Raw genomic sequence first — 13990 nt, 5'->3', positions numbered from 1 at the left:
AAATCACATTTTTGGATCAAAATATATGGACATCACGGCCCATTAGCACTGCTCTATCCATCACTTGATCAAAGACAAAACCTGCGAAAAAAGTGTAAAGGCAAAATGCCAAATCCTTTCCCACGCTGTTTAATTCGATGCTCCCATACCATCTGCTAACGCTTTAATTGGAAGAAGGTAACCCCCCGAAAATTTTGTCGGCAAATACTGTTTCTAAGCAATCGACCAAGAGACTAGACCTCTAGCAAGCTCTTTTACGTTGCAAGGCAATTAATTTTTCTAACGTCCCTGTTGCCATTATCAATGGGGAACGCTCACGGCCACCGCAAGAACCGTAACAACCGCGAGCACTCTGGCTCTTACCCAACGCCTGTCCCGCCTTATTATAAATACGGTCCGCCTCCGCAGCCCCAAGTTCCAAGCCCCACGACCCAACCCCAGATGGCTCTGTCTTTGCCTTATACGAATGTCGATTCTAGTCTTCGAGCCCTTGCCGGCCAAGCTGAGGGCTTTGGTCGCTTCGCCATTGGTGGCCTCCATGGCCCTCTCTACCATGTCACTACTTTATCAGGTAGAGTTACTCGCCTTTCTATTTTACATTTGATTTTAATTGCACTGTTAAAAAAAATGTTTTTCTTTTACTATGTCGTTGTTTAGTTTGAGTCCTTTTCTTTAGTTAAGAAGGAAAAGTATATCCTTTTTGGTTCCTTGGGGAACTATTGAAGGTTTGTTGGGCGGATTGTGCTTAGATTTCCATTCGTATGAACTATGGTCTTAAAGTTAAATTGAAGCCTCATTTAGCTACATGGTTCAAATTTCAGATTAACTATGGGTTTTCCTCTTTTATGAGTGTTTTGGGAGAAAGTTAAGACTTTAGACTGAGGGCTCTGAATTTGAGTGGATTTAAGTTGAACTTGATTAGGGAAGCTTCTTTTGTTGGTTAGGTAACAAGTTTTGAATATTTAGCTAGATTGTTCGAATTTCAGATTAAACATGGGTTTTCCCTTTTTATGAGTGTTTTGGGAGAAAGTTTAGACTTTAGACAGAGGGCTTGGAATTTTAGTCGATTTACGTTGAACTTGATTAGGGAAGCTTCTTTTGTTGGTTAGGTAACAAGTTTTGAATTCATAAGAGTTGTGTATTGGCCTTCGAGATCTCTTGTGTTGAGAAAATGAAATTGCTGTGGAGTATGGACCATTTAGTTACTTATGTGAAATTAAACATATTTTTTATATGCAATTGTAGATGATGGGCCCGGATCATTGCGTGATGGTTGCCGTAGAAAAGAACCCCTTTGGATTGTCTTTGAAGTTTCAGGAACCATTCATCTTTCATCTTACTTGAGTGTGTCATCTTATAAGACCATTGATGGACGTGGCCAAAGGATAAAACTCACCGGAAAGGGTTTAAGGCTGAAGGAATGTGAACATGTTATAATATGCAATTTGGAGTTTGAAGGTGGTAGAGGACCGGATGTTGATGGGATTCAAATAAAACCTAACTCCAAGCACATATGGATAGACCGTTGCAGCCTTCGTGATTATGATGATGGATTGATTGATATCACCCGAGAAAGCACAGATATTACTGTATCTAGGTATGGTTTATCATTGTCAGGAAAGTAACCACTGTTTGAGAAGGTTAAAACTTGCACTAATTGATATCATTAACTGGGTTTTCAGGTGTCACTTTTCACAGCATGACAAGACGATACTCATTGGAGCAGACCCCTCTCATGTCGGTGATAGATGTATCCGGGTGACCATTCACCATTGCTTTTTTGATGGGACTCGGCAACGACATCCCCGTGTTAGATTTGGGAAGGTACATTTGTACAATAATTACACTAGACACTGGGGCATTTATGCTGTTTGTGCCAGTGTGGAATCACAGGTGATGATTCTCCTACTATTTTAAATTGTATTTTTGCTTAAATTTCATTGAAGGTTTCATCATTTCAACCTGTTATGTGTTCTACTTGGAGAAAGAGAATAACAGTTTTATGTTCTACTTGACATCAGATATACTCTCAGTGCAATATATATGAAGCAGGGCAGAAGAAGGTGGCCTTCAAGTATCTTACCGAAAAGGTAACTCTTCTTGATTTGCTTCTGAATAAGTATTTGAAGTTACCTTGATAATGCAGAAACCTTTTTGCTTTATTTTGTATTGAGCAAAATACTATTCAGTTAGGAAGGATCTCTTGCTATCTAATCTCCATTGTATGGCTCTTGAAGAAGAAACAGATTTACCTCTCTTAATGTTCCCTCAAGTCCTACTGTGGAATCCATGCTAGCCATTCCCTTAGGTTGAGAAGCGATGAACTCTCTTCCGTATATTATCAATTGTTTTTCAAATTGTCAAATTTATATCTTAACTGTCTAGAATGTCTATGACATTATCTCCTAGAAAGACATGAATTCTCCATGAGGTCTTGAAAGTAATTAAAAACGGCCTCTGGCTTATGAGAACAAGACTCCACGTCATAACTAATGGTGTGCACTAAATTTTAGAGGCAGAAAAGAAGTGGGTAAGATACCATATTGCCAATTTTATTATTGCTTGAACTGGTATATTCGTTTGTGAGAGAAACCAGGATCTATCAGCAAATAGTAGTTACAACAAGCAGAGGAATGATGAGGTGTCTGTAGGATCCCTTTTCAGAATAACAACATAAGTTTAAGCCATCTCTATGATTGTTGCAGTGTATTATTTAGTTTCTAATTGGTAGGGCTGATGCAAGATTTGATTATCAAGAAAGCATATTTTAAGACACAGGATCGTTTATATCTTATATTTTCTGAAAATGCTAAATTTTTTGTGATTTAATACATGTTGTCATGTAGCTATTGGCACTTAATTAATAGAAAATATTGGTCAATGGATTGGTTATACAGGCTACTGACAAAGAAGAGGCTTGCAGTGGCTGCATAAGGTCCGAAGGGGATTTGTTTACAGCTGGAACCCAAGCAGGCCTGTTGACTGAGAATGCTAGGTCCAACTTGTTTCATCCAAGTGAATACTACCCTACATGGACAGTGGAAGCTCCAACAGATACCCTTAAACATGTTATTCAGCACTGTACAGGATGGCAGTGTGTCCCTCGACCAACTGAAGCGGCCTAGTAGCTAATTGCTGCTGCAATCACCTTAAAAGATTCTGCACCTGTCCATGTAGTTGCATTGAATAAATATAATCCATGATCCATATCTTACAAGCATAGGACACAACCGTAATAAAGTTTAATACAACACTATGTTGTCAATTCAGGTCTTTATTGCATTCTCTCAAGGGGACATGATCTGCCAGTTGTTGGCCGCCGACCATATGATGTATCGTCATCATTTCCATACCTGATTAAGCTTTCTTGGCACAGTTTTACTGGTATTCCTGTTCCTTTCATGCAAATGCAATTATGATAGCAGGACCAATCAATGAGTTCTGGAAGTTGTAACGGGAAGCTGCCACGGTTGGGTTATAAAAGTCAAAGAGGAAGAAAAATTGGGGTTGAAACTGAAGAATCCCCAGAACTCAGACTAGTATAGAAAAAACCTGTGGTGTTTGCTACCCGGCATTCTGAAAGGTTACAAAAGGTTCAAGTGTCAAAAAGGTCGGTCGTATCTCTTGGAAATGTGTTGTTCCGCATGCAATGCCTGTCAGATCATATCTCGTTTGAAAGGTATGCGTATCGATATTGTAATATCGAGAAATTTCTCTACGGTATCGAATAGTACAAAGTGTTTTTCTCGATTCGAATCTTCTTCTTTGTTTGTTTTTTTTTGGTGGTTTTCGTACTTCAATAGCAGATTTTATTTGACTCCCAATTTCTGCTTAGCTGAAATGTTTGTGTTTTCAATTTTGATGCAACATTTTGTCGCATCTCGTTACACTCTTTTCATATTGGAGACAAGTTTGGAGTCACGCGATGACCCTAGTAGTTTGATTCAATATTTGGTATATTTATTTTTTTTATTTAAAGAATTGAATATTTTTAAAAAATAAAAATAAAAAATCTAATTCGAATAAAATTTTTAAATTTAATATATATATATATATATGAAAGGTAAAGAAAAATGGTATCACAGACTCACATTTTTAAATGCTAATACCATTTATTGCGGATTTATGTTTTTAATTATAAAATATACTTAAAGTTTATATGTAAGAAAGGAAATTGATAGTGGCTTATTGGTTTTATTTATATATATATATATATATGTGTGTACGAAATTATATACTCAAGTTGTACATAAAATCATTTCTCTTTCAGCAAAATCAGGCAGGAAGAGGAATGAATCTCCAGTTATAGTGATATACAGAATAAACAGATGTGGATGGCAGTCATGTAAATAACACATAAAAGAACCGCTAAAACTTAAGATAGTTGGATAACAACCTCAAATGATCGCCGATACTTTTTTACGATCACAATACATCGCCATAAAATTAATAAACATAAACAACAAAAAAAAACTTTACACTCTCAACGGTCACCGCATTCGTCGCCGATGAGACGACGTCGAAGAAGACGTAGATGAACTCCCGGAATTAACTGTCCCAAAGAACAAATCCGACAAGTGATTCCCTAAATCTTCAGGGGAAAATCTGACAAATAATCTTGCGGTTCTTTCATCTCCAAACGTTGATTTTTGCGTATCGTAAAACTCCCGGTATACTGGGACGAGTTTTCTAGCAATGGAAAGCTTAATCTCGTCTCGCAATTTCGAGTCGGGTACGAGGCAAGAACTCTGCTTCCAGTACACATCATCAAAGCTTGAATTAAATTTCCTGAAACATTCTTTAGCTGCCCCCGGTGACATCGAAGACGTTGGATTCTCTGGCAATGAAGCGAACACGTGGCCCCAAGCTAACCGCTCGTAATTTGCTGCGAACTGTCTCACCTTAGCTTCGTGTTTCGTGATCCATTCCTCCCCGAGTAAATACTGGAGATTCGATGTACGGACTCTGGAAATTACGTGTTGGAGGTTGTTCGCTAAAAAGAGGTAAGATAGCGAGACGTCTTTGTAATGCTTTGCTTTCCCGTCGAGCTTGCAGAGTAGGACGAGGATTAGCCACGCAATGTGGACGGAGATCGCCGGCACCGGAGTGTCGTCGGAATACGGACTGTCGAAGTAGGATTTTGGTAACGATGATTTCGCAGGCGGTGGCCAGTCTGAGATAATGTCGGTGAGGACGTTGCTGTAATCAGCGAGGAGAGTGAGATAATTCATCGAGTAGATCGTAAGAGAATGCAGACCACCGCCTGGAATCATCACTTTGGACGAGTCCTTTTGGATTGTGGACTCAAAATCTGTCAACAATGACCGCACTGACTCACTGAGTCGAACCAGCGAGTTAAGTGCTTGTGATCTGACGGCTGAAGTCGATTCAAAAGAAAAGATCGTTTCGATCTCTTGCCAGTTCTCTGACATAGCCGTGTACATATCGAGTACACGGAACATTTTCTCCTGCGGCGACCTTTTGGTCTTGGCGGCGAGTTCAGGGAATCCAAACAGAAGCATGGCGCCATCTTTTGAAATCTCGGTGAAGCAGGATTCTCTGATGGAATCGGACATAGCAAACACGTGATCGCAGAGGATTCTTTCACCAGTGAAAAGGGTCCTTATGGAAACCTTCACGGCTTCTAACCAGTTCTGGATTTTCAAATCCAGTACATCCCAGTCCATTTTATTAATCTGCGACGAGCTCATTTTTTCGATTCCGAGCTTATAAATTCCTTCATCGATAATTGATTTCCGAATGATTTTATAAATATGTATGCACTCTTTAGCGTAACCGGAAGCGATCATGCAATCCGCTATCGATTTCAGATCGGACATAGCCATGGAAGAAACTTCTTCTACTTCAGAGATGGAATCCCCCGCCGCGCGAATTTCATCTTCCGTTGAACCTTCATCATCATAATCAGACAAGCTTGACCTGGCGGAGGTCCTTGATGATCTGGTGGAAACCGATTCTGGATCCAAGTGAGCCCGATTCATCGATAAAATCTGGTAAAACTCTTTCTGAAGCCTCTTCATTGCGATTTGCATCAAATTTTGAGCTAGAACGAGCTTTTCCGAACCGGAATCTTCAGAAACTAACAAATGCATGATTTTTTGCAGCTCGTTAACGGATCTTATAAACTGCATGGCTTCCTTCTTGCTCTCGTAGAAAAGAGAGGTCACTTTAGCGTAAGCTGACGCATCAGCATCCCATTTCATGATGATGGTAGCCGCGTCGTCGATGGTTTGCTCGATCATGGATTCGGAGATTCTACGGCGAGGAGTGCTGGACAGCGAGGTTGTTGAAGGTGACATGGATTGGCGAGACAGGGCAAACGACGGCGTCCTGGAGCTGAAGCAAAGGCTCCTCATTCCTTTTCTCGGCATTTTCTGAGATGGTGAAGAGGTAAGTGTTTTGAAGCTATTTTTGTTTGGTTTTTGTTGGCGGCAGATGAATAGGAAGAGAATTGGAATTTTGAGCTTAGCTTTAGGCTTCCTTCTTACTTGGCCAAGTTTTAAGTGCAATGGGACATTTGGTGGGAAATATATAGACGTTGGATCAATGTCGCCGTTGCTTGGGAGGGAAGAACGTGGGGTTAGACTTTTGACTTTTTGAGTCAGACAGCGACCCTGTACAGGGTACACGTGTCTCCTTGTAGCTCATGTCCATGACATTCCCAGAAAACCATCCAAAGAAAATATTATTTTAAAAAGAAAGAAAAATATAAAGTCTGCTAAATGAAAAATCAAGCTTAAAAATAAACTATTTATATTCAACACATCATATAATTTACAGTATTTATTTATAAAAATTAAAAAATCATTAAAAATAAATATTTTTAAAATTATAAATAATTATTATAAGAGTTCTTAACTTTAAATTTAACAACATTTATTTCACTAATAATATATACACACAATATATCAAATATAAACAAAAAATAAAAATATAAAAGTAATTAAAAGAAGAAATTTCGTATAAATTTAAAATAGTAATTTATTATTAATCATTTTAATCACTTGGTGGAGCAAGTAATTAGTTATACAAGTTGACAACTTATTCTATTGTTGAAAAAATACAATTTAATTCCATTAAATTGTTGTGGTGCCTGTGTCCTATTCTTCTTGACCCGTGACTCGAATGCCTCCTCACATTGTTGAAGGAAGACCTCTTAATAAAATCACGTAAGCAGATATATCATGAATTTCCACGTGTTCAAATTGATCTAGTTTTTTATAAGTTTCGATATAGAAATTTTATTTGATAATTACTTGGAAATAAAGCAAATATGTTCAAAATAAGGGTTGATAATTTTTTTATATTGAACTTTTCAAACAATTTCCTTGGAAACATAAAGCCACAAAGCGTCCGGAACAAGAAAGCATGTTTAAGAAAAGTATTAAGCCGTTTTCCCACCTCTCTCATTTCGTTTTCAATTTTCTTTATACTCTGAGTCTTACAATTTGAATAATTTGCATTCATATTTAATAATATAAAAAATATTCGCAAAGATATTTGATACACGGTTGTCGCCATCAATGAATAAAATTATTAACATTACGTAAGTACACCATGTGATTGAGAAAGAACTTATACTCTGACGGAAAAGGTGTATACATTCTGAGTAACGGAAAAAATATATATATATTTTACATGCAAATCACAAGTTAATTAAGAACTATAAGCATTAATTAATTACTCTTGCGGTCCCGTTCATCTTTTTCTTAGATGTCTTAAAGTTTTATATTTTTATTTATTAAGTATCTAATATTCTTAAGTTTTACTTTTTATACGTTTGAAACATATACATTTTACGTTTTGAATACCGAAAAAAAAAAATTTGTAGGCAAATCATGATTTAATTAAGTACTCTAACTATTAATTACTCTTTTCGTCCTCGTTTATAGTTTGTATGTTCATCTTTCCTTTTTTATGTCTTAAAATTATATTTTTTATTTATTAAATATCTAAAATTCTTAAATAATGACGAAGTCAAGATGGTGGTAATCACTTCTTAGTTTTTAATTTTTTATCAGGTATAACATACAAAAAATCTTAAATTATTAAAAAAATTTAAATAAGTCTTTATATTTTTATTGTGTTCAATTAATCATTTATATTTTAATTTTAAATTAAATAAATTTTTATAATTAATAATTGATTTAATCAAAATATCATTTATTATTCTATATCGTGTGACGCTAACATGATATGTTAACATATTATAATTGATTATAATTTAGCATACTAACGTATCATAATTGATAATGACATGATATGTTAATTTGATATGATAACATGATCATATTATATTTTTCACTCTCCACATCAATGTCATATCAATGTCATGTGGATATAAAATAACAAGTGGTATTTTTACTAATAACAATTAATCAATTATTAGTTACAATGACTTATTTGACTTAAAATAAAAATATAGAGACTTAATTGAATACAATAAAAGAATAATGACTTATTTGAATATTATTGAATAGGTTAAGGGCTTATTTGAACATTATGCCTTTTTATTGTTATATGTGTAAGATTTGAGACATATAGATACGCAATCATATATATTACCCTTTAACCACTCTTTATGCAATTCTTAAGCCTTACTTTTTATATGTTTTCAAACATATATATTATATATTTTTTATTTTTTGACATTAAAACTTATGAAAATTTTATAAAAAAATTAAAATTTATTATAAAATACATTAAGATCAATTTTTTCTTAAATTTTGTGAAAATTTTAACAAAAATAAAGAATTTTTCATGCACTTATTACTCTTTATTTTTGTTTTGTAAACTTTAAATTTTAAAAAAAATTTAAAATAAAGTAACAAAAATAAATGTCAAAATGAATTTGAATTCGGGAAACATATATTGTTAATGACTTAATTTTAATCAAACAAAAGCATTTAAAAAAAAACAATAAAAGCATTGCATTGTATAATATGTCAAATTTGTAGATAAGAAAATTTAAAAGTTCAACCAAATTTCATTTAAAACAAGTTGAAAATATTAACTATTTCGGTATCATGACCAGGATCCAAATCATAGGTTTACAACCCTAATCTTAATGTCAAATTTAATTAGCTTTTCATTTTTCTTTTTTTTTTTTTTATAAGTGGTCAAATTTAGCTTTAAACAAGTTGGATAACCGCGAATGCTGCAATTTGCATTTGATCAACGTTTCGACTTCATTCTACATGCAAAGAATATTGATTTAGACTTTACCCACAAACAATATTTGACTTATAGCCTTGACTTTTCTAATTATTCTCTTATTACAAATTATCACACCTACGGTGCCATTATGTTGCAACCACGTCAAATATTAACAGCCTCTGGAAAAAAAAAATAACACTTGCTGAATTATAATATACCAACTAAGTTGGACAAATTGTGCCAAATTGAAGAAAAATCCCAGCAACATTAAACAAAATTTTCGTCAAACCTACATTACCCATGCAATATGTACTCCCTATTTATTATTTCTTTTTCTTGATTATGTTAGGCAAGAAAAGTTCTTGATAAGCATATATCCCCAAGTGCACTTTTTTGAAATTCTATCACCCTATAAATTCAGTCAAAAACATGGTTCAATTCTCTGTATCACTACACGAATAAATAAGTTTTATGTGTGTTGAACTCGATGTATAATTAGATATGCCATAACTGAAATTCAAAATGCAAAAACATATATCTGATTCTTGATACATGATTTAACAACGAAAATAATATTGATCAAATTAGCTTTTAAATTTGAATACATAAAATCTTATTCCTTGATCTATTAACTCTTTATTGGGTGAGAGAATTTTAATGATTTTGCGTAGATAAGAGAAGGGACCTAGTATTAAAATTATATAATGAATACTTAATGCTACTTATTATAAGATAGTTTGCTACACAGATTTATACGTTATTAGATAAGACCAAATTTACTTCATCTGATTTTGATAAAATACAAAAAACAAAAAAAAACAAATAATATAAGTTCATACTTTGATTTTATAGAAAAATCTAACATTTTGTACTAATTTGAATTTATATATTCAAGAATTACCAAGTCATTAATCCTATTCGTGGCTCTCATTGTTATTGAAATCTTCTTCTTTCATATGTTTTTTACGTGTTTTCTCGGTCAATCTTCCATAACAAACAAAATAGCTCTTTTGCTTCTAACGTCTAACAAAAATACAAACGAAAACATATCAGAAATGGGAAACTTCTCAACATTATTTATACCCACAGCTTTGGATTCCTCTCCCAAGCTCTTTTACTTTTCTTTGAACAGATCATAGCATTGCAATGAACCCATTTCAAGGTTGTAATGGGGACAAATTTCGCTTCTTATGCCCCTAAACTAGAACACAACTGAATTAACCCATAGTTAAAGTGGCTGCCAGAAAGGTTGGCACCGTGACCACAATATTTATATATATGCCCACAATTTCCATGCGGTGTAAAAAGTCTATATCTGATAAGTCATTTGAATGGAAGTCTGATCGGATTGTTACATTGCTTCACACATTTATTGCACATGTATTGACAAATAATAACACTCTTGGTTTACATATTTCTTTCGCTCATCAACTTTTGTTCTTCAGTTTTAGTGGGAACAAGGCTCAAGGTTGAGTGCGGCATGGGGTGTTTTATTTTTTCATTCAACAGGATATGTACGATCAATAGTGTTTCCCTGAGCTTTCGAACAGAGGAAAATGATGAATTGTAGCATGAATAAGAGACATATACGATAACTAGTGACGAAATCAAGATTTTATATTATATAAAAAATTAAAAATAATATAATATTTATAAAAATTAATTATAATTTTTTTTAAAAAATAAAGATAGAATTATAAATTTTTTAAAACAATAAAAATAAATTATAAAATTTTAAAACTTTGAGGGAACGGGTGGCCCTCCCTCCTAGCCCTCCTTCCTCCGCCTCTGCATGATAGGGTACAAAGATCATCAATGCAATAGATGATTTGTTCCCAATGCCATCATAAATAATGAAACGTGCATGGACCTGCAGAAAAACTAAACAATCTCAAGTGGTAATAACCTTAAATCACTACCCCTTTCGACTTTAAAAGCCTTAAACATCGTTGGGATCAATCTAAAAAGGTGTTATCTATTTGTTTCTTAATTTTGTCCCAAAAGAAATCACATTTATGCATTCAAATTTATCAGAAATTTCACCTCAAATAATTTCATTAGGTGATGAAAGTATAAAGGCAATTAGCTTAACCATCATTTGCTCTTAGCTTCACTTAAATTGGATCTGCTCTTTAGCGATATTGAAATGATATAATTAATAATAAAGTTTTTAAATTTTAAGCATAATACTCAAATAAGTTCTTAAACTATTTTAAAAAAATTTAAATAAACTTTGATATTTTTATTATATTCAATCAAATACTTATACTTTTATTTTGGATCAAATAAACTTTTATAACTAATAATAGATTAATTGTCATTAATTAAAATATTATTTGTCATTTTATTTTCATATATCACTTAGCATAATGTTGATATGAAAGTAAAAAATGCCATATAATTATGTTATTATGTTAAATTAACATGTTACGTCCTCATCAATTATGATATATCAATATATCAAATTATTATTAATTATGATATATAAACATGTCATGTCAACGTCTAATATTTTGATTAAATCGATCATTAATGATTAAAATTTATTTAACTTAAAAAATATATATAAAAATTTAATTAAATAAAATAAAAAATATAAAAAAATTTTAAATAGTTAATTTTTTTTAATATTACGCCTTATTTAACAGGACGTGGCAACAATTGTAGTGGTGTGCGGCCTCTAGACTTGCGAAAGACCAATCTAGACTATCATGCATCGATTCTTTGGGCTACGAAATTTTCATCAGCCTTTGAATTTCTATACCGGTTCACGGGGTCTTTCGTGACGGCTTTAATTTGTGGTATGGTCTGAAATAATTTTACCAGGTCCAACCTGTCTTGCTGCAAGCTTACAGCTGGGGCACCATGACCATTCCGAGGTGCCTAGGCCTAGGCAGGTAATCTTTAATTTCCGGCGGTCAAAGGGCATCCCATTTAATTCTTGAACAGTTACGTCATTAATTTAAAAAAACAGAAGAAGACTCTTAAAGGGATTTGAATTGCGTAAGCAATGAGACTGATGAACAATTGAACAAATTTTTGTTGAATGACTTGTAAGTTTGCAATTTCAAACCCACATTTTCCATTCCACTAGATGCTTCATTTCTCATTTGATTTTTAATGTTATTATTATTATTATAAGATGGAAATTAGTAAAGATTGGTCTGATCTCCTAATCAAGTGGGAGAGGATTTTGAAAATTTTGACTAAGATTTTGTTTGATAGAAAGGGTGGGAAAGGGCAAGGATGTGTAAAAGTATTTCAATTTAATGATCAATTTTCATGCCTTCTTAATTATTGTACGCCATACACTATATCCTATCAGTCAAATTTTAAGATCTACAAAAAATTTTATAAATTAAAATTTTTTGGGTAATTAAGGTTTTAATCAAGTTGCCCTTTTAATTAATCAAGACACATATATTAAAATAAAAAATAGTTTTGGTCAACCAAAACATTTATACTAAATAGTGCAATTCTCCTAAAGTTTTGCCCGTCAAATATACCACCTATCATTGTCTGAGGCTCCGGCACCACAAAGTAATCAGCAATCACATTACAAATCAGGACAAAGTGGAAAAATAAAATAAAATAAAATTACATGTCCTTGTCATGAAAATTTTGCCCTTGGCATTCGTCACCACACACCGCATTTGCTAACAACTTGAACAAACCGAACCTGTTGCGTTCAGCGACCAAACAATTAGTGACGTTTTGAGTTTGGAAAACCACACAGTTGTTTGGTGTTCATGAATTTAATCAGAATTATTATCATATAAAAGTCATTCATGAATTTAATTAGTCGTTCTCAAATTTATAATTATAATTCAAAAATGAATATCCGTCAATACAAAGTTAATTCCTGATTAAGTTTCCTTTGAAAATTACGTCTAAACCTTTGTCCGATAGATTATGACTACAAGGCAAAGGCCGTACGTGTATGATCTGTCCTCAAAAGAAAAAGCATAGCGAAAAAATGGTATAAGGCGACGAATATATGCTTTCAGTCCCATTTGGGTTATTTCCAGCTAATGAAAAGTTGCGTAAAACGAACAATCTCTTCGAATCCGTACACGTAATTCGAACTTAATTTCTACTTGCATAACTGAGTATATCGTCAAGGCTCCCCCACTGATAGTGATAGCGGACGTACGGTTCATGCACGATCATTCCAAGAGAAACTGACAATTCTTTGGTCCGACATGAAGTTTAGATCAATTAAATGTACCTGTTTAAAGCTAATAGAAACTCTACAAATATATATCTTGCTGTAGCCTCTAGATGTCACGTATTAAGTTAATGAGCTATGCTGAAGGGTGCAGTGCATTGACCTGATACAGAGAGCTCAGCCAGTGGGGTGCCATGAATTTATGCTACATGAGATCTCAGGCTTATAGGTTAGATATAACTGGATTCGCATATATATGCTATGGTGCAAGAATCTGAAGGAAAGCTTTAATGACAACTTCCTACTTGCACGGCTGACATGCAACTGATCACGTCCATGGCAGCAGCGCCAGCAGCAACGTAAGAATAAATATGAGTGGACTTGAAACCCTTTTGTAGACAAAGGGTTTCACAATATAGTGTTCAACTGTTGTTAGGTGTCTTTAAACCATTATTTCCTTCTACAAGCTGCCAACTTGCTTTGAAATATCGAGATCTATATATCTTTGCATCCATATAATTTTTCCCCTTGGTCCAAAGCAGATATAATCCTCCCCGTCCTTTTAACACCTAATTCTTTAATGAATATAAATTTCAATTTTCCAGGTTCTTAATATACCTACTTTGATTTTTATATAATATGTGT

General features: G+C 33.7%; 2 protein-coding genes across 3 annotated transcripts; one reads left to right on the top strand and one right to left on the bottom strand.

The window, feature by feature from the left end:
- LOC18597629 (probable pectate lyase 4) lies at positions 69 to 3834 on the top strand. Of its 2 annotated transcripts, XM_018122290.1 has the most exons (6): positions 69 to 571; positions 1246 to 1597; positions 1683 to 1893; positions 2022 to 2090; positions 2898 to 3173; positions 3271 to 3834. In XM_018122290.1, exons 1-5 carry the CDS (start codon positions 304 to 306, stop codon positions 3123 to 3125), a joined length of 1128 nt encoding a protein of 375 aa, XP_017977779.1. In that variant the 5' UTR covers positions 69 to 303; the 3' UTR covers positions 3126 to 3173; positions 3271 to 3834. The 2 variants fall into 2 exon arrangements, with proteins under 2 accessions (XP_017977779.1, XP_017977778.1); XM_018122289.1 differs by having other exon boundaries at positions 2898 to 3834.
- Positions 4247 to 6575, bottom strand: LOC18597836 (exocyst complex component EXO70A1). The gene has a single exon (XM_007027071.2). It carries the CDS (start codon positions 6390 to 6392, stop codon positions 4491 to 4493), a length of 1902 nt encoding a protein of 633 aa, XP_007027133.2. The 5' UTR covers positions 6393 to 6575; the 3' UTR covers positions 4247 to 4490.

The sequence above is a fragment of the Theobroma cacao genome, chromosome 5 (genome assembly GCF_000208745.1).
Source record: "Theobroma cacao cultivar B97-61/B2 chromosome 5, Criollo_cocoa_genome_V2, whole genome shotgun sequence".
Taxonomy (NCBI): Eukaryota; Viridiplantae; Streptophyta; class Magnoliopsida; order Malvales; family Malvaceae; genus Theobroma; species Theobroma cacao.
Note: the sequence above shows the minus strand (reverse complement) of the source record. Positions and strands in the feature narration are given on the sequence as shown.

Excerpts from the sequence above, each read along its gene's own strand:
- LOC18597629 (XM_018122290.1), top strand. The coding sequence starts at position 304 with ATGGGGAACGCTCACGGCCACCGCAAGAACCGTAACAACCGCGAGCAC. Across the intron at positions 572-1,245 it reads CCATGTCACTACTTTATCAG|ATGATGGGCCCGGATCATTG; the intron begins GTAGAGTTACTC and ends ATGCAATTGTAG. Across the intron at positions 1,598-1,682 it reads ACAGATATTACTGTATCTAG|GTGTCACTTTTCACAGCATG; the intron begins GTATGGTTTATC and ends CTGGGTTTTCAG.
- LOC18597836 (XM_007027071.2), bottom strand. The coding sequence starts at position 6,392 with ATGCCGAGAAAAGGAATGAGGAGCCTTTGCTTCAGCTCCAGGACGCCG.